We start from the raw sequence: 27,589 nt of genomic DNA, 5'->3' as shown, positions 1-27,589 counted from the left end.
AGGCAATTTCATGGGAAAAATAAAGTGATACTCTTTGTAATACAATCTCAACTCTCAACAGCTTTCTTTTTTTCCTGAACACTTTCAAGGAAATGAGATTCATATAAAACATGAAGCTAAACACTGTCAAGTCTAGACAGCAACATCTGCTTTTCAATAAGCATGCTCATACATAATGAATGTAGGTAAGTTGAAGGCAGACAGAAAGAAGAAAAAAAAAGCAGGGTGTGTGTGTGTGGGGGGGGGGGGGAGTCTAATTTACATGTCAGAGTTCCACAGACTAGATACAATACTCACTATTTAGTAGCCAATCCAGTAACAGCATGAACCTGATCTGGTGAGTGTAGTACCACACACCAGGGCCAGTAACATGCAATAGTTGATTTGGGGGAGGCGGGGCTATCTTGCATGTGTGTGTGTGTGTGTGTGTGTGTGTGTGTGTGTGTGTGTGTGTGTGTGTGTGTGTCTGTGTGTGTGTGGTCAGACAAACAGAAACTGTGGTTTCTAACATGTTTAGATTCTTCGTAATCCACAACAGCAGAGTTTTCCTTTCAGTTAAGAAACCCATATTCATTATACTGGGAGTGATACAATTCAATTATAGAGTTCCTTCTGTTAAGGCTCTTTTAAATTCAAGTAAAGGTCTTAAGTATATTGGAGATGGTGATTTTGTTAGCTTATTTCCAAACATTTACTTCTCAAATCAGTCATGCAATGTGTGACTTCCTCATGCAAAATGAATAAGTACTTATTACTAACTTCACTACTGAAACTTGCAAAGCAGCAGACTGAGTGACATGCAAAAGAGACTCAAGACGCTCAAAAGTACTGACACTTTATATATACACTTCTAAAAAACATACTGATGGTTAAAAGGCATGCCAAGTATTTCAGTGAACAAAACAGCAATACCACTAGGAAAACTGATTTTTGGTAAACTTAATGAGACTGATCTTCTTATCTCTTTTTGGTGTTTTGAGGATCCTCTTTTTTGCAAACTGTTGCACAGTGCCGAGTAACACCTGTTGTCTTGTTTGCTAGCAGGTACTTTTTTCTTTTTATTGACTATTGCATGTCATTTCTGGATAGTGTAAAGAATAATGCTAAGTATGCTGAATGGGAAACATAGTAAAGCTGAGTGACAACCATACCTCTCAAGTGTACCTCATTACAAGGAATGTTCCTCATTTTGGTCCTTATAAAGTTCATGTTCTTTGAAGTTTTGGATTGAAAGGGATCTGTCACATTTAGGGTTAAGAATAGTTTTAACAGCTCTTGAAAGGTGACTTATGCCTGATCTACAAGGCATTCTCTCCAGCCCTGATGAAAATTTTACATAGTCGCAAGAAAAATTATACGAGGGTTACATGTTTCATAGACCTGAACCTTATTTGTGACTCTAACAGAACTTGCTGGAGAGACAGATTTGTATCCCAAAGACTACCTTGTCTATCGAATAAATGCCCCATCTTCATAAAATAAAGCCTGTTCCTCACCCTCTTTAAGAAGAATTTGGATAAACAGATAGAGATTTGCAAATTCATTCCCGGGCACTGTCCATGTCCCTTATGAGCAGAGGCAGTCTGTAAAATGACTCAGGGCTTCACACCCAAAGACCCACTATCCTAATACTACTCCACCCCATATCTGTGGAATTAAGATATAATATTTTCTTATCCTGGGTATTACTGGCTAGGTTTGTAAAGATTATCGTGCCATTAGTCTAGTAATCACCTATGAACCTATATCTCAGGTCAATGGTAATGAATCATATTAATTCAGTACAAGAACTTTTTATAAGTATAAAGTAGCACATTTTAGCCATCCTGTGAGCTTCCTAGATGAAGTTGTTAGTAAGCTGTTAGTAGGTGTTCCACATTTTTCACATTTGGTCCACATTATGAGAGGTAGTGTTCTTCATTGTGGAGATGGAAGGTTGAAGGCTTTGATGCCAGTGTTAAAGATAACACCACTGCATTTTTCAGTTTAGAAACATCTGTTACATTTATCCTGTACAAAAGAAGGAAGGGCAGCTCAGTGGCATAGCACTTAGTTATACTGCCCCACAGCATACATTCTCCAATTTGGTTTTAGATGAGGTGTTTCTTAGGCACAGTCTGGGTGTCCTCTCTCTACCCATGTGGCTTTCACCAGTTATCTACCTTCCTCCATCATCTTAAAAATATTCTTTTCGTAAACTGGCAAACTTCTAAACTATCCAAATATCTGTGTGCCCTATGTATGCGTGTCCCATGACAGACTGGCATCCTACCTGGGTTTTTTCATGATATGCCCCAGAGAGTTCTGTGATACATTCTGGCTCATCTGTGAGCCTAAAATATATAAGATGGGTATCAAAGAAGGGTTGAATTCATAAAGGAAGGAAGAATTATATCTAAGATTTTTTAGAAACAACCTTAAAAATAAATCAGGTATAACATATTTACATTTTTAAAATGTAACAATCTAAACACAGGGAATCAAACCAAATAGGTAAAAATCCTTTTCTGTTACATAGTCTTAACTATTTCAATAATCTACTTTCTTACTAAACAAGCAGCATTAAAGTTTGCGATACATCAAGAGATTAAATATTTAAGATACATGCTGGCCGCCTTCCATCTCAGAGATGCTTAGACTGATTGATTTTTTTTTTATTTATGCTTCTGCATCTCCTTATAGTGCTACCAAAGCATCCACTAATTCATATATTTCCAACAAGTCCTACTTTGCACACCCTTAGTCTCTAAGTAAAACAGCTTGTCCTTCAGGCTTACAATCTTTTGGTTTTAGGTGCTGTTTTGTACTTCCTCCAATAACTTTTTTGGTTCTCAGCCCCTACCAAAATCAGTCAGTAATGCAATGCTTTTGGGTATTTTGAGACACCTGTTATCCACTCCCAACTAAGCAGAAAGAGAATCTTCATGAATCAATCTGTCCAGCAAACTGCTCATTCAGCAAATTCTGTGTACTTGTTTAAAGGTTTTCCATTCAGAGCACTCCCAAAACGTGTTCTCGTTCACTACCTCTCCCTCTACAATGACTACTAACTTGCAAGAACATTTCTGCAGTTTGTGGTGTGTAAAAATATCTATGAAGGCACTTTAGTCAAACATTCTACTCTTGTACAGGAAGATCTTATTCCATGTTTCCAATTCCAAACTTCCTTTCATTTTTTACTGATTGTTTGTTTCTACTTTCTTGTTAAATTTTATATCCCATACTAATTAATCGTTTCACATCGACTACATTTTTAGGTTCAATTAAAACTTGTGCCTGGGCTGATGTTCATGGCTTCATGATATTGTTTCTCTTTTTGCAATTATATGGAATAACTCTGCCTGAAGGTCCAAGAAACTTATCTTGTTATTTGGCTTGGGACTACGGCGAGTATTCAGAAATAATCATAATGAGGCCAAGATGAGCTAATATGGCACAGTTCTGATTCCATTTGCATAAGTTCCACAATAGCACTGTCATATCTGTGAAAGCAATGCACATTAAAACATTGTGTGGCTGTGATAATGACAGCTAGTGCATTCTTGGAGGAGCCATATTATTGATGGTCATATGACCAGAGGAAAAGCCTCAAGAAGGTGGTGTGCCCGGTGCTGAGTGTTCACACACACAATGAAGCATCATATAGCTACACCATGGGCACTGACAGCTGCCCATATGAAGACATCATGGCAAAGTGCTAAGTTGTATGGTATAAATGGGGAGGAAAGGAGAGGGCAGTAAAGAAGGAAATAGGGAACAGCAAGCAAAGGAATGCACACAGAATGTCAATATGAAGGGAAGATAGGTGGTGGGCAGAAAGAAGGGCTTTTTGGGGAACAGGTGCCCATTTTCCTTTTAAGTTGGGTTGATGGTAAAGGTAGTAAGGAGAAAGTGGAGGGAAGAAGGAAGTATACAGAAGGAAGCAGGGGCAGACAAACAAACACAGAACTCAGTTGGAAACTGACAAGGGAGGTTGTTGTGTCTTTTCGGCTTTTCCCGGTTAGGGGTCGCCACAGCGGAACTCCGGTCCGCTAATGATTGGTAGTTGAGTTTTACGTGCAGAGTTACCAGCCCTGACGCACAACCTTCAACGAAGGTATGCCCATACACACGTCTCCACGCAGAAGATGCTCTAGCTGAGAATCGAACCAGACAGTGTCTTACTGCGAGGCAACAACACTACCGCAGCACCACCACCGCAGGGAAACTGACAAGGGAGGTACTGACATAAAAAGGAACAACAGTAGAGATGGAGACTGACAAAGGCTGGACAATTGGTGATCCGAATGAATGGACTACAAACAGAGGACAGGGGAGTGACACATAAAGAATGAGAACAGTATGATGGATAAAGAAGGGATAAGAGGGCCTACCAAATGACTCCATAAGGGAACACACACAGACAATTCAGTCACCTTGTGTCTAACATTATTGGTGGGCTGGGCACTGCCCCTGTCAGCACGATGGATATGGCAAGCTAGCCACGCATCTTTATCAACAGCACAAGGAGATGCTCCATAGAGCAAGCGCAGTCATACAGCTTCTGTTCCACTTTGGTCCACAGCAGCAGCAGCTGCAATACTTTCTGCTTGGTGACCAAAAGGGAACCCTCTGTACCACTCTCCGGAGTAGACGGAGACTTCATCTGCCCTTCCTGAGAAGTGGCCTTATATGCTACTGGTGGGCTTCTAGGTCATCTACCACAGGGTTGCATTTGTCACTCTGCAGAGATGCAGGTTTGAGGGCTGGCAGTGACTCAGCAGCAAGCCATGGTTGCCACTACAGAGCTAATATGCTGCTGCCTTGCCTCAGCCTGAACCCCAACTCACCCTGTAGAAAGACAAACACAGTAGATTACTACATATTTATAAGAATGTGGCCTGTTGTGTTTCCTTAGACAGGCTGGTAAATTTAAATCAGTTTCTCTAGCCATAGTAAAACATAAAATGGACAATAATCAGTACTACTTATCCTGACAAAAGAATGCAATTACAGCAAAAGGTGACAGGAAGACTGTATAGTGCCATAACCTCTGCCTTCCACTGGTAGAGCAGGTTTAAATAGTACCTCCACAGGTCACTGTACCTGTAGCAGTAGGAGGCTTTCATATTTCCCCAGTAAATTAATCCATTCTATAGTCCCCATCCAGCAGGCATAGGTTCATAGGTTCATAGGTGTGTACTAGGCTAATGGCCCTGGAGCCTTTATAAGCCTAGCCCTTAGAAGTGCCCTGGCATCATATTGCCCGATGTTAGTTCCCAGTGCCTCTATCAAGTAGAGCCACTGGAGTGATCCCCGGGATGAACTTTCTCATCCACTCATCAAGATTTCTCTTGAAGAGGGCCAGTGAGGTGCTCTGCTTGACATGTATCAAAATTATTTAGTTTTCTAGTTATACCAGGTGGCATTTCTACTGAAATTGGCATCTGAAAAGGTCATGCCCACTCTGCAGGTCAGAATGAACAGAAAAATGTCAGACCAGTGCACATAGATGCACATAGTGGACATCATGTGATGCACATTTTGAGACTTCATGGTTGCATGATGCAACGTATCACCAGTATGGACAAGCAACGCTACAAGCTTCATACTGCCCATACATGCACACTGAGCACAGAGCCTCCTATCCCTAGCATGAGTGGAAACAAGCATGGCATGGTTAACTGTGGCTGATAACGCATCACATCATAGCTGAGATTCAGAGACAATCACAATAAATTGCCTCTTTAGCATAACTACTGAGCTACAAGGCCCTTTTTTGCAGGATAAAAAGCATAATTACCATACTGCAGGGGAGTGCATTATGACAAGCAAAGGAGGAAATGGAATATAGTGGACAACAGCACATAGTGCCACACATGTAAACTGACACTAGGCAGGACACCTGGTAATGGACCTCCAGACTGTAGTGTGCACACAACTGTGTGGGGAAGCAACAGAAAAAGATATGAATGACAGAATATGTCATGCTGTAGGAGTCTCAACCTGATAGGGAATGGAGTACAAGATCAGGAATGGTCGCTGCCCTGGTGTGGGAGGCTCAGTCTGACAGGGAACAGGGAATAATGTCAGCATGGGTTACTGTTCGGTTGTTTAGGTTGTGCAACAATGTACCACATTCATGCAGACCACAAGACATGCTACACTGTATATGAGGCCACCAGTACAGATGTCGCAGTATGTGCTGTTAGTATAGTACCGAGAGACAACAAGCATTGATAATATGCCCATTTTACTATCAGTATAGTACAATGTTAGAATGGCGCAGCATACTAGAAAACAAATTTGTAACCCCTGAATGGGGTAGGAGATAGTGCTGATACATTCTTGACTGGCAAGGGTAGCTATTCACACACACACACACACACACACACACACACACACACACACACACACACACACACACACACATTGATCCACTTTTGTAACCCACAACTGTACACTCCTTGTCATAGGGTTTAAAGACTGGCTATAGCTGGAAAAGGTCATTCTACAAGAAAAAAACAGGTGAAGTACTACAACAGGTCTCATGTAAACATGGTATGTGTATCATCCAAAAAGGGAAAGACAAGGCTCTCTGGAGTCAGGTGTGGCAGAACGTGGTACAGGACATCAACGCTATGAGTAACAATAATTGGAAATTAGTACGGGTGCATAAAAGGGTCACTAATATAACACAGCTTGCCAAGACCACGGCAAAAGATATACAGCAATAGCTAGAGACAGCTCTACCACAAAAGATGGACCACTAACACACAGATTTCTCACAGAGAAGCAGGAATTATTGGTATCCTTGACTGGGATAGGTGAGAGAGCACTCATACTAGGCAATGGATTGTATGTGTGAGCACATGCATGGCAGCACCACATTAGTACAATGACCCACTAGTGTGATGGCTTAGTCAGCAGGGTATATATGCATATATGCTCTTCATGTACATCAGGGCTACAGCCGTTAGTCACCTTATGGTGCAGGACACACGCATACACACACACACACACACACACACACACACACACACACACACACACACACACACACACACACACACAGAGCCTCAGCAGCTGAAATACTGGTGAAGTGGCTCTAATATCTGCCGTATTCAATGTTGGATGTCCTGTCAATGTTAGTCCCACCAAAGTTATAGAGGAATCACCACTACACACAGCATGAGGCCACATTGCCTGAAAAGCATGCACCTGCATAGGAGAGAGATGTACATGTGACCATTGCCTAGTATGAGTGTCACCCATGGTATAAGTCAGTGGATGGGCAGACTAATAATGGCATATAGGGACCTTGACTAGACATGCCTGCTAAGGGCAGTGGTGGCCCACTTGATAACCACTGGTGAATCCATGAAGACACTGGAAAGTGAATATCATGGACATGCTACAGAATGGATGCATGGTCATATGTTTCTGTCCACATGTCATATTTGGATAATATCGCCTGTAACTTTAATCTGTATGCCTCATCCTAAATGGACCCTCATTATTCAGTCTTATCTGAAGCTTTTTCTACTTCAGTTTTCCCAAAGATGAAGGTAAGTTCATTGTATATGATACAAATACCTCCAAATCCCAAACTAGCCCTTGAGGTATCCTCATGCCATATTTTAAATTAAAGATGACTTTATATCTGCATTTAACTTCCTATCTTTCGACTATTTACAGATACAGTTATTGACACAAAATATTATTCTGAAATTAAACAATTTGTCAAGCAAAAATGTAAAGTAGGATTTTCCCAAAGGCATTACTAAACGCAAACCAAGTGTACCACAGACAAAAATAAAACAAGACTATGAAATTTCTATAATAAAATTTGAGAAATGTTAGTCTCCAAGTAGAAAGCCCTGCTTAAAGCAAAACATTTAATGCCACATCAGACTATATTCAAGAATATCAGAGTTGTTGTCAGCTGCACACTTTATACCCTTGATTACCTGATATCACGGAAGATGAGACAGCAACCGACGCAGGACCCAGGACTTTGATAATCAGGCCGACTGAAGGCTACTGCAAGCAGATAACCCAAATGTGATGACTGCAACAGTGAAACAAAGAACATATGTACTATAGCTTAGATCCCAGACTCTAAAAGCAGCATTCTTGTTCTGGTCTTGGAAAAATGGTATACACCATTCCAGTCTGGCCAAATTTCTGCTAGTCAGCTTAAATAACACCTCAGGTAAAGAGGCCTCTGGTCTAATGGGATTAACCTTGTTAACAAAGCACGCATGCATGAATAAATAAATAAAAGTGAAATAAAATACAATAACTGTCATCCTACCTGCAGCAACAAGAAGCACAAGATATCTTGTTAGAGGCTTTAGAACAGTTTGCATAACATATTATTTTCTTAGACTAATGTCCGATATCTATCCATCTCTTGATTTTTTTCTAGATTTACTATCATCATTTATGAGCAAAACCAGTGCTTTAATGATTTTCCTCTGTACTGACTACTGAAGAAAAACAACTGTGTCAAACACTAATGAATCAACAGAAATACATTTTGGATTTCCACAGACAACTCCAAAAAGACACAGAAGAATCAGATTTACACAGTCCCACAGCATACCTTCATGCACAGATGTTTACTGTAATAATGAGCAACGCTTTCACTAAATCCACAAATAAACTTCTTACAAGTCTGAGTGCTATGAGACATGTAGAAAGAATGTGTTGCTATTTTACAAGTGAAAGCAACATAGTTGCACTTCTATTCCAATTATATCATCAGTGTGCTACTCTCTATATGAGGATAATCCAGTTCTAATTTAGAACATCAGCCCACAGAAGTGGTTTGCTTATGCACTTAAGATATACATGGCAGTAGCCACAAGATCCACTGAAAGTTACTCTATATGGAAAGTTAACTTTGTTTCATTTTAAAATCATCAACAGGTTGTTACGCTATACCTGTAGGAGGCAAAGTTGCATTTTCTTTCTAAAGTCATCATCAGGTTACTATTCTGTAACTCTCTGTACAAATGACATAGACAATTTCTACTCCAAAGCAATTTTTGGTTGTTGCTGAATGGGCCTATATTCGGCCATTGAATGGCATGTTATCAAACGGCCATTTGCCAAACCCGCGAATATTCCTTACAATGAAACAGCACATCATTATAAAAACAAAACAGCAAACAGCCATAATTGGACAACAGAAAGTAAACAGCAAGTACTTACTTGTAGATAACGTCCAGATAAGAAAATGTTCCCTTTCCTCACTGTAGTGTGAGCTCAGAGTTGGTATATACTGTATTATTGGGGGTGTGGAGGCACAACCCCCCACATTAGGAGAATTCGAATCCTCCTAGCCCCCCACACACCCCCTAGTATACATACCAACTTCAAGACTGCACTGCAGTGACGAAATGGAAAGTTTTCTTATCCGGACATTATCTACAAGTACGTACATGTTGTTTACTTTCTGCTGGACAGCTATGGCCTTTCGATGTTTTTTTACGATGATTTGCCTGCTCGAGGAAAAGACTGTTCACCGGTTTGTGGTCAGCAAATGGCCAGTTGATAACGTGCCATTCAATAGCTAAACATAGACCTGTTGCTGAATATATAAAAACAGTATAGTTCAAATTCAGTTTCAAAGTTGTCATCAGGTTGTTATTCTGTATATAAAAGCAATACAAAATTTGCCATTCAAGAGAAGTGTCGATGTGATGTGCGCCAAGATCAACATCGATTGCTACCCAAGGTACAAAGCTCAGTCAGTTTCATTTCCATTCTGAAGCTATCACTGGATTACTACTCTATATATGAAAGTAAAATAATTCCCCTTATTTTCCATAATAATTATTAAGTTACTGCTGTATAAGGTGACATTGTTCTAACTGCATCTTAAAAGTCACTGTCAAGTCACTGCTATATATGACAGTAACACTGTTTTAATTATTTCTCAGAACCATGCAGTTGCTGTTCCATTGATAGTATCATTGGTCCAATTTCATTTGAAAAGCACCATGTTGTTGTTACTATATGAAGGCACCCCAAGTTTGAATTCTGTTCACAGGGATTTGTCAAGTTGCCACACTACACATGAACTCGTTTTAATTCCATTCTAAATGCATCACCAAATAATTATTCTATATGTAAAATACAGTAGAGTTTCTGCATATGGATGACATTACTCATACAATTCTCTGATATTTCCACTGACATGTGGGCTCACTATAGATGTTGTTATGTGGTTTAAAACAGGTTCATCCTCTTTATGTTACATGCTGAAATAACAAACATCAAATACTGAACTCTTACATCATCAATTACACAAATGCAAATCACCTTCTAAGTGATATTTCTCATAACTGATAATATAAGTTGAACTTTACTGTAAGAAAATTCAAGTAAACATAAATATACACAGCCATATTCATAAATCATTAATAAAATATCATAGTACATAGTATATCATTTAAAAAATGTACACCCTTTTACAACCTTATAAACATATTCAGCACATTTCACATTAGTGATCTTTATATTATTGTTCAATATCACAGTGTGAACATGTGATAAAGCCACAATGTAAACTATTTAATATTATACAATCACCGGTCATTAGTATTCAAAAAAGTAGCATGCTGATTGGTCAGCCCAACCAGCGGGCCAATTGTAAATCTAAGCATATACCAATGGAAGGTCTGGTCACCCAGACATTCTTCCATTAATATGTGCGATAAAAAATAACTTTTCTTTCATTTTTTTGTAAATAAACTTAGAAAACCGGAGACCCAAATGAACGAGAGAGACAGCACAGAGAAAAATAAAAGGATAATCGGGCACATTATGCAAAATTAAAGAAACATACCTGATTATCCTTTTATTTTCTCTGTCCCATCTCTCCTATACATTAAAAGCCTCAGTATCTTCAATTTTTTTATTTTTTTAAATTAAAAAAAAGCAACAGAGATCTTCCTTTCCCTGTTGCTTTCTTTACACAGCAATGGTTTACTGCGAAAGTGTGGGAATGCAAGTCCCAAACGCATCTGCAGTTCATTAGCAATGCCTCAGGATACAAAGGAAAAAACAGAAGAGCACCACGACACTGTTATACAAAGACATTTTTTTAAGAAAAGTAAGTAAGTAATTTTTTCTTAAATAATGTCATTGTATAATAGCAATAGCCGACTCCATGGTGTGGTATATGGAAGATTTACCCATGATTGGCTTTGTTTAATCACTCGGGCTTTGCCCTCGTGATTAAACCACACCAACCATGGGTACATTTTCAATACACCACACCCACGTCATTGGTTATTGCTCTATTAATTGCACAATATACAAAATAAATGCATTTTCTTGCAATACTGATAAGTAAAATATAAACAAAACTAGGGATGTGTGTCCTTAAGACTCAGTGAGGCATTCTCATAGCAAACTGCTTAGAAGTTAGAAGAAGAAGAGCACTTTTCGGCTGACAACAAAGATTGAAACAATACTAATTTCATGATCTTTAATCGTACTTTAACATAGGAATAGGGCCCATTTCTGTCATGGTATTAGAAACCCAAAAGACTTGGAGAAGTTAAAAAAAGGGAGAAACAAACTGTTTAGAAGTTATCACAATTAATAGGAAAATGGAAGATATTTTACAAAGTTTTATTTATGTAACAAGTGATTATAGAGTTGTCTTTGTCCTCTCATGAAAACTTCAATGTTGGACTTGTACCTTTAAACTCACTAACTAAGCAAAACACAATTCTGAGATGCACAACTTCAAAAATAAAGAAAATATTTAATAACCAAGAATTCCCACTAAAATTATGGAAACGTGTATCCATAAACAACTCTTACACTACCTTATTCAACATAATCTTCTGGCCAACTCCCAGCATGGATTTAGACCACAGCACAGTACCATCACAGCCCTCCTATCCTTTTCTAATGTCATAAACTCTGACCATAACAACAACAAACTATCTTGTGCCCTGTTTCTCGATCTTTCCAAGGCCTTCAGTATGGTTAACTACCAGCTACTCTTACTTACCCTAAAGAGAATATCCCTAAACAACCATACCATACTATGGTTTCAATCTTATCTTAGTGGAAGACTCTCCACCCTTCTCCCCGTTACCCTTGGTGTCCCCCAAGGCTCCATATTAGGTCCCCTTCTTTTCTCCCTCTTTATCAATGACCTCTACACTGTAATCCCAGATGCAACCTATATACAATATGCCAATGACTCCATCCTGATTTGCTCAGCCTCTACCCCTACAGATCTCCTAAGTTTAACCCAGAAAACCTTTACTACAGTGGAAAACTGGCTCTCTAATCAACAGCTGATATTAAACCCCAATTAAACAAAGCTATTGCTCTTCTCCCCTATTCACAAATCCTCTCAACCTTCATTTACTATAACATCTAACAATGGGAGCATAATCTCACCAGATATGTATACCAAACTCCTGGGTGTTATAATAGACAACAACCTCAAATATGATATGCACGTAAACCAAACTATTAAAACCATTAATAAGAAACTTGGCTCCCTATACAAAAACAAACCTTTTCTCACCCCTCTAGCTAGGACTACCATTGCCTGTACCCATCTGCTTTCAACTCTACTCTATGCCTCACCAATACTCACTAACTTGAACAAAACTGATCTCAGCAAACTCTCTAGCTGCTACAATCAAATTGCCAGGTTTGCCATAGGAACTCCCTACACACCATTGTCAAAACCTAAACCTCTTAGGATGGATAGAACTCCCCAGGCTAATTCAATATATATAATCAATTTACTGTAGTATTTAAGGTTATTAACCATCCAGAAAAAAGGCCCTCTCTTAAAAACATTATCCATCCCTACAAAATGTTAGGCTACTTCGTTCCACTACAAAACTTTTGGTTCAATCTGTTAAAGCTAACAACCTATCTGGAGAATCTTTGTTTGCAAATTCAGTAGGCAAAACCTGGAATTCCCTCCCATCTGACCTTACTCTGAACCCCTCCTTTAATCAGTTCATAAAAAATCTAACCCAGTATTTTAAAACTCACTGGTTATGCCCTTGCTCTAACCCTGACTAAAGCCTAATCTACTTCCATAGCCCTGCAATTTTTTTATTCACAGCGACTTACCTCTTACACTAAAAGGTTTGAAAAGAGAAACTGTAACATCTCTGCAGATACTCTGTATATAGCTGCACCTATAGGCTTGATAAGAGAAACTGTAACATATTTGTATATATATTCTGAATATAAACTGTATTCTTCATATGCTTGAAATGTGAGACTGTAAATTGTATGTTAATACAATATGTTTGTGCATAAACTGTAACTTGCTTGTCTTTATCTGTTTGTAAGTTTGGAGCTTTTCTCCCCAGGCCTCCACTGAAAATGGACATGTATCCAGTCGGACTATCCTAGTCAACAAATGTAAAATAAATAAATAAATGGTGCTATGTTGGAAAGTTAACAACCTGCCATGGCATGTTGGCTCAAAATCTGCCAAATACAAATGTATACATCCAAAAGCACTTCCTGAACCTAACAATGTGTACTTCCTGAACCTAACAAGTAAAACATATCTAACATAATTTTTTTTGCAGTGAGGCAAGCTCCTCCCACTTTCCTCATGTGGAGAACATCAGTCCCTATACCCCTTTCTAAGTATACTAACTACAGACAGAAAACTGTGGGGAAAATAAACACCCTGTAATGTGAACAGTCGTTGCATAAGCTGCAACCTTACAGTCATCTCGTTTAATAGAGAAGAAGGTTTGAGAAACAAACATTCAAGGAAATTGGATCTGGGAGTGAAAGACTTATCTATTGCTTTTTGACCACATGCTGGATAACCTATACTCTACACTAGATTTAGTTATAGGGGATGCAAAAAAGGCTGCTGTACTTTAATTATCCATCCATATATGTATTATCCATCCATCTGTTTTTTAAACTACTTGCCCTGGTGAAAGTCACGGTGGTATCAAGTTGAGCTTGACACACCAAACTTTCTAATCCCTGGAAATAGTCTCCAGCTCATCCAGAGAGATCATCAGGCATTCCCAGGCTGTTTTAGAAATGTAGCCTCATTGTCATGCCATGGTTCTGCTCTGGGGCCTTCTCCCAGTGGGCAGTGCCTGGGACACTTCCTGCTTGGAATGACCAGGAGCACCTTCACTGGATTCCAAAACCACCTCCACTAGCTACTCTCAATCAAGAGAAGCAATGACTCCACTCAAGCATCATCCAGGATTGCAATCCTGTGAAAGAACCTAATTTCTGCCACACATATTCTCAAACTCATCATTTCAGTAATTAATTATATCTATGTTTATATGTCAAGTCAAAGTAAACTTTATTGTCATTCAGACTTCACACAATAGTGCAAACTGACTGAAACTTCGTTTCTCTGGACTCAATGTGCAAAACATCACAAGAAGCATTACAACAGACATTACTACATCACAGCAAACCATTACAGAAATAACACCCAAAAACATTTTATGAATCTAAACAATACATTATTGCACAGAATTCTGACAGTTATTAGTCCTGCATAAGAAGGCTAGTTTCACATCTGTTGGTTTATTGCAGCAAAATATGAGTTAAGACCAGCATTTGATTTATTGTACAAAAATATGAGTTCTCATCAACACATATATCTGCTACACCTGATGCCCACCATCATGCATGTTATTAGTAGAGTTGAGTAGTCTGATGGCCTGTGGAAAGAAGCTCTTAGTGAATCTGGTGGATTTGCATCGCATACTGAGCGCTTACCAGATGATAGGAATGAAAACAGTCCATGGGCATGGCGAGTGAAGTCCCTGACTATTTTAGTGGCTCTGCTGAGACATTGAGACAAGTATATGTCCTGAATAGATGGCAGAGTGGTCCTAATAATCTTCTCGGCTGCTTTCACCACCCATTGCAGACACTTACACTCAGAAGCAGAGCAGTTTCCACACCATACCGAAAGACTGTTTGACAAGAGGCTTTCTATAGTGCCCCTGCAGATGGTTGTGAAAATAGGAGGTGGAAGGTTTGCTCTTCTCATTCTTCACATAAAATGGAGATGCTGCTGTGCCCGCTTGACAATGCAATTTGTGTTTACAGACCATGACAGGTTCTCCACGATATGTACCCCATAAGAAATAGGTGCTTTTTACCCTGTCCACTATTTCTCTGTGGATAGTTCCTTCTGGAGACAACAATTATCTTCTTGGTCTTATTCACATTCAGTGCCAGGTTGTTCTTGTCTCACCACACAATCAGTTGATTAACCTCTTCTTGGCAGGCTGTTTCATCATCATTGCTGATTAGACCTACAACTGTTGTGTCATCTGCAAACTTAATTATGTAATTCCATCTGTACCCGGTGATGCAGTCATGGGTCAGCAAAGTGAACAGCAAGAGGGTCAAGACATAACCCTGTGGTAACCCAGTATTCATAATGATGCTCTCTGGAGTGTTCTTGTCAATGCATACTGTCTGGGGTCTATCTATGAGGAAGTCTAGTATCCAATTGCACACTGTGGTGCTGATACCCAGTTGAACAATTTCTTTATCAGATGCTGGGCGTTGACTGTGTTGAAGGCAGAGCTGAAGTCTATGAATAGCATACACACATAGTAGTCTTTGTTTTCCAAGTGGGTCAGAGATAAGTGTAGTGCCAATGAAATAGCATCTATCATGGAGCAATTACATCTGTATGCAAATTGGAGTGGTTCAAAAGTTGCAGGAAGTATTGATGTTATACAGTCATTGTCTGGTCATTCAAGCACTTCATTACAGCTGAGGTGAGAGCTATGGGACAGTAGTTATTGAGGCTTGATGGTGGAAAATTCTTGGGCAATGGTATGATGGTTGTGTTTTTAAAACATTTGGGTATGATGGCCTGACTCAGACTTCTTAAAGATATCTGTGAGGATGTTTGTCAGTTGAGCAGCACAGTTCATAGGTTCATAGGTTGGTAGTAGGCTATCGGCCCTAGGGCCTATATAAGCCTAGCCATAAAAATTCCCTGGATATTTTTTCCCACAATATTTACTTCTCTGGACCCCTGTCTAGCAGGGCAACTGTCTGACATGATCCCCGGGGTGAATTTCCTATCTCCCATCCAGTCATCAAGGTTCCTTTTGAAGAGGGCCAAAGAGGCGCTCTACTTGACATGTATGGGCAGTCTATTCCAGAGTATGGGGAGTCTCTGGGTCAGGAACCTATCCCTCCAACATGTTTTGTTCATTGTGATGACAAGATTTAGATCCCTGGAGTGTGTGGCTCTGAGGGATTGGGATTTCTTTAAGTGGAGCATGTCTAACTGCTCAGGGTTTGACATGACCTTGGATGTTAAGAAGAGATTGCCTCTTAGTAGATGATATGCCACAGAGTATTGCTGGAGATTTTTTAGATGGTCAGCATATGACATCTGCTTTAGGCCTGTGATTCCTTTAGTGAGGTATTTCTGTGGCCTTTCCAGCTGTTGCAGATGTCTTGTGAGGTACATACCAAATGGGGCATTATACTCTATAATGGGTCTAATGAGGGATGAGTACAGTGAGACAATGACCTCCTTTTTTCTGGATGAAAAGCCCTTAGTGATGAGGTGTGCCACACAGAAGGATTTCCTGACTGTTGTGACGATGTGGTTATCGAAAGTGAGAGCACTGTCCACCTGTGTCCTTAAGTCTCTCATCACACTTTCGATGTTTAGTGTACTGCCACCTATGTGGTAATTCATGGGTACATGTTTTTTTCCAAAGGGGATAAATATACATTTCTTGGCATTAAGCTTGAGCCCATGGCTCTGGCACCAGGCATCTATTTCTGTAAGGCCCTTTTGTAGAATACCCACATCATTTGGGGATTCAATAATGGCTCCCTGTTTGCAGTCATCTGCGAACTTTGTTAGCCAGAGTCCCTCAGTGTTGGCCTGTACTTCAGAGAAGTAGATGCCAAACAAGAGTGGTCCCAGGAGTGAACCCTGAGGTACTCCACTTGTCACTTGTCTGGAGCTGGATTTGGAGTCGGGTACTTAGGGATTTATCCCCAGCTTAGTAAGTTTATCTATGATTCCAGAGTGGGGGATAGTGTTAAGGCCTTGGCGAGGTCCAGATAGGCTGTGTGGACCACCTTACCCTCGTCCACAGTTCTGGAGACTGATTCGAAGAAGTCAATCAGGTTCAGGAGACAAGATCAGCCCTTCACAAACCCAAACTGGGTGGGGTCCAGTGTTTTAAGGTTGCCAATGTCTTTGTTTATAAGTCCCATGATAATACATTCCATGCCCTTGCAGATCAGGCTCATCAGACTGATGGGATGGTAGTTCCTGGGATCCAAGGTGGATCCCTCCTTGTGGAGTGGGATAACTGTAACTGTGCGCCACTCAGTGGGCATGAAGCCTGAGGTGAGGCTATGATTAAACATGACACTTAGGTGAGGTTCCAGTTCATTTTGTAGTTCATGTAGTACACAGCCTGGGATGTCATCTAGTCCCATGGATGCTGTATTCTTAGCTTTGGAGAGTGTGATTTCTACCTGTGTGGCCATGATTACCGGTATCTGGCAATCTTTTCGTATTGAGATGGGCCCTTTAGGGGGCGAGAGGGGGGTGAAGATGGCACTGAACCGATCTGCCAGGATATTGGCAATATCCTTGGGATCAGTATATTTAATGCCATTCTGTTGAAGCTCAGAGCAGATCTGAGCATTGCCATTTAGATTCTTGACATAACTATAGAATACCTTGTGGTTGTCTTTGGAATATTTGGCAATTTTATTTTCATAACTAGCTTTTGAGGATTTTAAGAGGGATCTCAACTTCTTACTAAGGCTGGTGAGGTAGTTTTTTGCATCCTAGGATTTTCCTCTTTTCTGAAACAGTTTCTTCCTTCTGTTGTATAGTTTGTTTATAGCAGGGGACCACCAGATTTGCTTCCTTTTTTTGGAGGAGAGCATCTTGGTTCTATTTGGGATGGCACGATTCATGCACGAGTGGATGTGCTAATACAGTGCCTTAGTGTAGGATTATGCAGTCGAGCTTTCAGATCCCGTCTGCATGGGTGTCATGAAGTTTGTCACTTCTGACTTCAGTAGCATGAAGTTGGCTTTGGAGAAATTTTTTAAGGAGGTTTCCTTACTGGGGGGTGGGGTGGGATGTGGATGTCAAGGGTGATTTGCTTATGGTCAGACCTGAACAATGAGGGGGTGACCACTGGTGTGGAGCATCTATCTCCCATGTTGGTAATGACCAGGTCTAGAATACTGGAGCCCCTGGTGGGACAATGGATTAGTTGATCCAGGGTGCTGGAATTTATGAATTCCAAGAACTGTTGGGAAAAGGAATTGGTACCTGAGTAGTTTTCCCAGTTAATGGCAGGGTAGTTGAAATCACCCAGTATTAAGGTGTTTGGTTGTATCTTAATATTTTCCAGTATGTTTAAAAAGGTGTAGTGAGAATCCTGGGGCATGGAGAGGGATCTGTAGCAAGCTATAATTTGGATTGCAGTCTTACCTAGTGTTAGTTGCACCTGGAGAATTTCAGATGCATTGTGTTGGGCAACTAGCCTGGAGGTGTGAACATCCTTGGTGAATATGGACACTCCTCCACCTTTAGTGTTTCAGTCTTGGTTTTGTGGCCGAAAAGTTTGGTAAGAGTTGTAGCCTGGTATTGCAGGGGTACTCTCTGGAGCCTTGAACCAAGTCTCAGTTACTGCACAGATATCGATGTTCTCCATTTTTAGGAGTGTGTCGAGAGAGTGCATTTTGAGGTTTAGACTTCTAGCATTGAGTAGCACCTTCAGATTTTGCATGCTTGTATCTGTTACGGTGGTGGTTTTGTCTTTTGAACTTTGCCTAAAAAAGGCATTATAGGGGTGGCAAGAGCTTTAGCTAGTAACCTGAATCCCGAGGTGACAGGTGCAGACCATCTCTGGCAAAGTATCATGGTTTGTCGATCATGTCTTCCCAGGCAGACAGATACTGGATCGCCTTTGAATGACACCAGAAGCTTAGCTAATTGATGAAGTCAGTCATTTTGTCCTTATACTGTGGTATAATTCTGGGCGAAGGCAGGATGCTACTCAGGGCTAGGGTCATACCTGCCAGGGCCACATGATCCGAGAGCTCTTCCATGTCTCTTTTCATGTAGTACAGGGAGGTACGTCTAAAGTCATTCACTCCAGCATGGACAATGACAGAGTCGTATTTGTACTTGTTGTGGAGTGACTTGAGTGTATGCATTATGTGGTGGATCCTGGCACCCAACAGGCAGCTGACTGTAATTTTCTCCTTGTTCAGCCTGGTGAGAGGGACATCAGTGTGCCTGACTATAGAGTCACCTATGACTAAAGTGTTGAGTAAATTGTCTTGCCTTAGGGGCTGTTGTTGGGTGGCACACTGGTGTTATGAGCTATGTGTCACTTTGGTTGTGACTGGTGTTTGTTTGCATTTCAGCTTCGGAGGTCCTTGTTGCTTGGGCAGGTTAATGTTAAGGGCCTCCGCATATGTGGGTTTAGTGTTGCTATGTGTGGGTGTTGATGGTGTGGGTTTTGAAGGGCTATGAGTTGCTTGAGGTGTAGTGCAGGTGTTAACCTTCTCCTCTTGACTGTCTAGAACAATCTTGGCCGGAGAGAGCTTTACTTCCAGTTTGGCTATGTAAGTGCATCTCGCGCAGGTTGTAGTGTTGGGTGGTAGGAGGAGAGGGTTGTCTGTGTACATGAGGCAGTTGCCGTATTGCCCCAGTATGCCCAGATTCACCAGGTGGACAGGAGAAATCACTGGAAGCTGACCCTTGGACATGCCTGTTTAGGTGCTTTTTTGTAAAGTACAAGAGCTGTTTTCCCTTACCTTTGCAAGGTACTTTGCAATTATAGGCTGTTTAGTGCCTACGATTAATTTCTCCTTATTGACAAACAGAGTTGAGTGCTTGTATCAGTTTAAGGCTTCCTAGTGCTTTCCAGCAGGGTCTAGAGCAAGTGCTAGTCACAGGGGTTCAGATTGTAGTGCTACTACTGAGAAACCAGCTAGTTCTAAGGGAAAATTTGAAGAGCAGACTTTCTCGCACATAGAATAGTTTAACTGTAGCCTTGCAGTGCTGCATGATGCGAAAAATGTGCAAACACACGCGTTTTTAAGCCAGAAAGTTGAAAGGGATAGAAATCAGCCAAAAAAGGCTAATAAAATTACAATTTCAGAGCTGGAAACCACTCCTCTAGTGATAGATAGGCAGTGCAATGCTCACCAGTCTGACTGGTAGGCAGCAGGACTTCTCTCTGCCACAGCAAGGTCTGGATAGCTTTGAACACAGAAAATAAAGTCCTGAGACAAGCAAAGCCTGGGATCTGGACTGGCTAGGAAAGGTGGGAAATGAGCAAACAAGATAGTACTTTTTTTTTGTTAAAACAGGCTAAACAATGCAATAATACAGTAAATAAACATAGAAAAGGCTAACACACTTGAGTGTGTAGTCCTAAACAGTAAATGCAATTAAAACTCTACAAAATTAGCAATTTAAAACTTTTTAAATGAAGCAAGGCAAGTGCACAACTGAAAAACGATTTAAGAGGCAGTAATACAGCAGAATAAGTAGCTAGTCTACATATACAGAGAAGTCTATATATACAGAAAAGCAGCTAAAACACACAAGCAATTCAGATGCAGTGCAACCTAGAGCACTTGAGTTGTAGCAATATTAAGGCAAATACAGTTACAATAAATGCTCTAAAATATACTCTATATTTCCAAAATGTTTGAGAAGCACAGTCAGAACACAAGGAGATTCAGGCAATTTTTTGAAAGGGAGAAAGGAGGAACAGGAGGCCTTCTCAGATGTTCTCTCTGTATTAGGTAAAATGAGCTAATGACACTAGACTGGGAGGAGTGTCCCAGATCAAATTTACAGTAGGGGCGGATAACTGCAAAGCCACCAAGTATAACAGCAAGACACCAACAGGGAGAGAGGTTAGGGACCAATACTAAAGCTATTAGCTTACACTCTTTAGACAGTAAACACTACAGAAAGCCACAAAATGAAAGTTTTTAAACAGATAAAGGAGCAAAGCGACTCTACAGAATGTGTTTAACTGCAAACAAATCAGTTACCTGTGCAGATTAGCTAATAGCAATAAAATGCACCAAAAACTATGCAACAGGCAATAAAAAGTGCTATATAAAAATTGCTAGAAACAATAATCAGTATAAATAAACCAAAAAACAGGATACTTATATATCTCAGATCAGAGTTGTAGTCAACGCCCCTGCTCCACTCTGCTCAGTGTGTATAGACAGAAATCCTCTCAAAGTTAGGGCTTAAATACCAGAAGATATACCCTTAGACAACTTTTTTAAAAAAAAGCACAAAAGAACCAGCCCCCACTAGCCAGCAACCAATTAACACAATCCAGCCAGAGGTAAAGAAAGGCTTCTGCTAATTCAAGATGGCCTGTTCATGTGCTTTGAACAATCACTGTAAACACAAACAGGCCCAGAGCCAACAAATCTGAACTAGAACAATACTAAAGCTATTAGCCTACACTCTTTAGACAGTAAACACTACAGAAAGCCACAAAATGAAAGTTCTTGAACAGATAAAGGAGCAAAGAGACTATACATAATGCTTTTAACTGCAAACAAATCAGTCACCCATGCAGACTAGTTAGCAATAAAATGCAGTAAAAACTATGCAGCAGGCAATAAAAAGTGCTATATATAAATTGCTAGAAACAATAATTAGTATAAATAAGCCAAAAAAAAGGATACTTATATATCTCAGATCAGAGTTGTAGTCAACACCCCGAAAGTCCCTGAGTACCCATTCCAGAATGCTGGCAGGTCCAGCCACTTTCCTTGAATTTATCCTGTGTAAGGTTCTCCGAACATCAACTGGGTTGAGACAGAGCACTTCATCGTCCTTGCTAGTAAAGACTTTTATTGCTAAAGTGTTGTTCTTTTCCTCAAACCATCTTAAATATATGATGTGTTTGCTGAAAAATGTATCGCTGTCATCACACTGAGAAGATGAGAGTCTGTAGTCTGTTATGTATTAAATTCCTTGCCACAGATGACTGGAGTCTTTTAGGTCTGTAAAGTGACTCTAAATTATCTGCCCATAGACATGTATGGCATCTCTCACACCCCTATTTAGATTTGCTCTGACTAACCTAAGGGCATCTTTATCCTGACCTAAAAGCAGCATTGTGTGCTCTCAGATGCTCGTACACCCCATTTGTAAGCCAGGGTTTCTGGTTGGCCCATATAATGATGTTCTTATTGACTGTCACATCATCCATACACTTTGATATATATCCCATCACAGAATCTGTGTATTAGCCTAGGTCATTGTGCTGGTTTACAGTAGCAACTCTTTGAACATGTTCCAATCTGTGCTTTCTAAATAATCTTGGAGTGCTGAGCCTGCTCACTCTGGCCATATCCTTAATTGTTTCTTGGATGGCTTCCCTCTGGTTAATAATGGTCTATACATTGGAACTAGTATTATAGAGAGATGGTCTGAGTTTCCCAGGTGTGGGCGAGGCATTGCCTTAAATGCTAGTTTGTCATTAGTATAGACCTTATCCAATATGTTCTCACCCCTAGTTGCAAAATGCATGTGCTGATAGTAATGTGGTAGAACTGACTTCAGATTGGCCTGATTGAAGTCTCCTGCTATTATGTGAACGTGGTCCGGATTCTAGTTTTGCATTTCACTGATCAGCTGGTAGAGAGTTGCCAGTGGTTCATTTATATTAGCACTGGAAGGAATGTATACAGCTGCAATACTAACCCCATTAAATTCCCTAGGTAAGTAGAATAGTCTACATTTTAGCAACATGTGCTCTGTATTTTCTGAGCAGTGAGTGAAGACCATCTCACAGCTGGAACACCAGTTATTGTAGACATAAATACAGACTCCTCCTCCCCAAAATTCCCCACTGAGAGTCTGGGATTTATCTACTCAAAATAAAGAAAGCTCCTTCAAATAAACTGCACTATCATTAATGTGGAATCCAGCCGTATCTCTGTGAAGATAAGCACACAACAATTTCTTACCTTACTTTGAGCAGTCAGCTCTTTGCTTAGGTAGTTCATTTTGTTTTCTAAGGAGCGAATGTTTGCCAGTAAAACACATGTATAAATGTAGAGATATTATTAACATTTTGCTTTAATTTGTTATCCTGATTTTAAATGTCAGAGCCTTTGTGTATTATTCTAAAAGTCAGTATTTTGGAGGTGACATTTCAAAATCTGACTCTCTGGTGGATGAAAATATAACATGTACCCGCGCATAAAAACAACTGGCCTACATCTTAAACTGAGACTTCATTAGCAACTTGGCAAGTGCACCTACTTTTTGAGTATACAGTGTATACAGAGAAGTGGCTTTGAAAAGAAATCAGTGGCTGGAATGCTGAGTAGAATGATGTCACTCCCCTCAAAAAAGATTCTGGTAGTAAAACAGACAGGGTATATATGGTCAAAGAATAAGGTTTTGTAAGAATCTGCATGCCAGAAAGGTAATTAACAACATAATAAAAAAGGAAGTAGTGTGTCCAATTGAGTAACTCTCAAAAAACAGTGTTTTGCTTTGAGTATCACTAATGTCTTTCACTGATGTACTGTGGTGGTAGCAATGCATAAATAGTGCAACATTGGTGATTAACAAGACAACTGAAAATGCAAACTTACAGTTCAACTTTTAGTATACAAGCTGTCTCTGTGGCACAAAGGAATAAAGCCCTGGGCTGATAAGCAATTCAGATACTGGGGGTGCTGAGCAAGTGGATTGGTAGGCATGTTCCACACTGGCTCACCTATCCACTGTAGAACTGATGCCCAGTAGAGGAAGGTGCTATAGCATGCAGCAGTACAGTTGAGATATGCAGACCCACCAGGTTGTGCATTAGCACTGTAGATACATTTTGACTCCTCAGATAAGCATTCTGAGATCATGGCACATCAGGAAGCCACTGAGCAAACAGGGATAGTTATAACCTTGATTAGTGCCTGGAAAACATCCTCCCCATGGGCAGTTCTCAATGAAGGAGGACTGAATGAGATGGTCAGGTCAATGAAGGGCTAACAGCAGGCAATGGGAGGAAGACAAACAGAAAACAAATAACAGCAGTTCACTCACTGGTAACAGATGACTGTCCCAAAATACCCTCAAGCATAAGGACACTAAAAGGACTGGAGCGATTTTAAAAATGTGTTGTACTTCACTGGTGACTGTCCTACAAGACTCCCCTGTAATGAACTATTACTACTTAAATGGCTCATTTTTTTCCTGCTGTACACACATAGTATTGGTTTTACACAATAGGGCTTGCATTTTGTGTCACAAGCATTCATATGTTCTATTCTGTTCTAGTCTATTCTATTCTATATGTGGTGGTATTATTTATATATCTGAAAAATAAAAATCCCCATTTCTATCAGCTGTTAAATTCACATTTAAAGAACTTAAATCAGTATCACCAAGTTACTAAATTTAGTGAGGAAATACCAAGATCTTAATATGCATAATAATAATAATAATAATTATAATAATACAAAGATTTCAAGTTAGGAAGATAGCTTGTAAAAATCAATCCAAAGTACAGAGTATTTTTTTAGAATTTTTTATATTGGGCAGAGAAACACAAACAAATCTAAACAGTTTTAATGGGTGGATTAACTTGGTGTTGGGATATATGTATGTGTGTGTGTGTGTGTGTGTGCACACGTGCATGTGAAACAAGAATGTATTTTTTTTTCAGGTTTGATATGGCACGCTGGATTCTTATTTTTGCTGCAGGTTAACTAAAGGAGAAAATAAGTCTGACCACGGGAACTCCAATGCTTAATGTCATCACGTATTACAAACTATTTAATATACATCACTTTAAGCACAACAATAGAGTTATCCTCACTACACACACACACACACACACACACACACACACACACACACACAAATGCCTTTACTAACTACTTACACATCCTCCTTTAGACAATTGGAGTTTTACACCAAATTGTTCCTGACACCCAGTGACTCAATGCCTTTATAGTTATACTTGTAGTCATTTACATTTTAAGAAGTCAAATATCTGCACACATATGTGGAGAAATCTGGTTTACTGTACTAATTCAGTTCTTCCAGTTAAGGTTCATACTTACTGAAGATGTTAACCCTTCAATTAAATTTATATGTCCTATTTTGCTCCAGCCGCCTTTACATTCAAAACAGCTGCCAAACACCCAGAAATCCATTACTAGGTCATACTTACTTAACACGTAGCACATATGTTCCAAACTCCATTTTGTTTTATACTCATCTTTGAAAAAATCTATTCTTTCTTGCCCAAAGCCTTTAGATACTTGAACACAAACCATTTTATTTCATCTTGTATGACCTTTTTTTGGAATTTTTTTATTTAACTCCAGCAGGTCCCATTTCCCCAGAATCACACACGCTGCTGCAAAACCCAATTTTACTGCAGTTTACTGATTTCAGAACTCATCCATATGTTTTATTATATAAAGATACTGGGATCTCACATGACCGGGACTAAAATGGACATCAGAGCGGATTTAAAAGAAGGCAAAGGGCTTCCAGTTAGATTTCTGACTAGTCTGGAATAGATCCCTTTTCAGATATACATAGAAATGTATATAATACTATTAGTTTTACTGTTTCAGAAAGCAATACTCACTGGAAAAACATTCTGATAAGTAGTGTTGAAAAGAAATCTGTCTCTGGTGCATTATAATTTTTCTGCTTATGTTTACTAATAGTGTTAATGCATATTTTGCATGCATTCCCAATAATATTCAGTGAAACAGCGCATGAGCAAAATTGCTACACTAACCAATGTGTAAAACCGAGACTTGAGTGTAGGGATTCGAACTCTCTTACTAGTACTTGCATTATTATATGAACTTTCACTGCGCTATCATTCGTATTACTATTATTTTTTTCTATGTTTAACGCGGAAATAAAAAGTCGTACTATTCCGGTCCCGCAAACACATTACCGGACCTTAACCAGTCGTAGCTCTTCTAGCTTCAATACTATGTAAATCACATCTTCGGTTTCCAGTATGCTGCTACCTATACCTCAGACAGACACACAGGGCAGAAATGAAGCATGTAACATAGCCCTTCCCTCATCATTTATGTAGCAAGTACCACTTTCCCAAAATCTGTGTTCATCTGATTTGAAAACACACACACACGTACCATGACATCTGCTAGCATTCTTACCGTAGCGTCCTGACCTGCATAGTGGCCAATTACCCGCATACCCCCGGGGTGCCGTTTACAAAACTGGCTGATGTCGTACACTTTCCTACCGATCACAATCCACTTATCTTCCCGGCCACAGTGCCGCTGAACCTCTTCCCATGTGAACTGTGTACTGGGAACCCCGGCTGCCACCGGGGTACCCTCTGTGCCGGATCCCATCCCTTTTCGGGTTTACTGCTTAACAAAACACTATCCAGTTCTGCTGATATGCTTTCAGCAAGCTTGCAGTACTACCGGTTATACACCGGTTCCACAACCGAGCTGGTAAAGTATTCATCAACTGCTGCAGCTACAACCATGAGCTACGAGGTTTCAGCACCACCAACCATTGGACGGCATCATTGAGCCCCCCTCCCCGCCGGTGACACCCCGCCCCTTTGTAGCAATTGGTAGTTTCTAACCTGACCACGTCTGTACGACTCCTCCAGGACCGCCCACGAAATAAAGGCCGTATGCCGTATCTAAGGAGCTCATTTTTTACCGGTACGTATACCTCTCAATTTTACAGATTTTCGCAGAATGTCACATTTTTGGCCTGTTCCTCATAAAATTTTTGTTTTTCTGGCAAATCACTGGGATGATATGAGGGCTGAAATCAGTATACATTTGAGTTTCAGATTTCAAATCATTCAGAAAATGGACCCTGTTACTTCAACAACTTTCCAAGTTTATAACAGCAATATTTAAAATATGTTCCTATTTTGGGGCCTTTGTCCAGGTTTGTTGTGCCAAGAGGTTGAGAGGTATTTACTCAACTTCATCAGACAGTCTGCATATATCCCAAGCGAACCTCAGCACGAGGAACTTTCTTCGTTTTGAGTTTTAAAATGTCCACGTTTTTCAGTGTTCCACACTGAAAGGGTTTGTCACACATTCCATTATAAGAATATAGTTCAATGATACCCACGGGAAATAATACCGAATTAATCATCAAAAGAATTCTAAATAAGTATAAAGTAACACATTTTAATCATCCCATGAGGAGAGACAAGTGGTCTGCATTACGCAGACGGAAGTAACAGCTCTGACGGCGTAATTATATTGTATATATTATATGTGACTTTTTTATTGATTAATACATTGGATATGACTTTACAGTAATATGGAGTATTTGCGGCATAAAATAAAGCATTGCACACACCTCTCAAGTGTACCTCATTACGAGGAACGTACCTCATTTGGGGTCTTAAAAAGTTCTTGTTCCTCGAAGTTCCTCAAAGTTCCACATCGAAAGACTGTCACACATTCGGTGTTAGGAATTTTTTAAGTGAAATGCATTGTAATTTGTAAATAGAAATGAATCATATTAATTGATTAAAGGATCTTCTTTATA

General features: G+C 39.9%; 1 protein-coding gene across 1 annotated transcript in view; it reads right to left on the bottom strand.

Moving 5' to 3' along the window:
• Positions 1-26,585, bottom strand: part of FADS1 (fatty acid desaturase 1) — a 390,247-nt gene extending 363,662 nt beyond the window's left edge. The window contains exon 1 of the mRNA XM_044067445.1: positions 26,215-26,585. Coding sequence (XP_043923380.1) covers positions 26,215-26,415 — 201 coding nt within the window. The 5' untranslated portion in view covers positions 26,416-26,585. The remainder of the gene's footprint in view (positions 1-26,214) is intronic.
• Between the last annotated feature and the right edge of the window lie 1,004 nt (positions 26,586-27,589).

This window comes from Protopterus annectens, chromosome 3.part1 (genome assembly GCF_019279795.1).
Source record: "Protopterus annectens isolate FY-2018-M chromosome 3.part1, PAN1.0, whole genome shotgun sequence".
In the NCBI taxonomy this organism is placed as follows: Eukaryota; Metazoa; Chordata; order Ceratodontiformes; family Protopteridae; genus Protopterus; species Protopterus annectens.
Note: the sequence above shows the minus strand (reverse complement) of the source record. Positions and strands in the feature narration are given on the sequence as shown.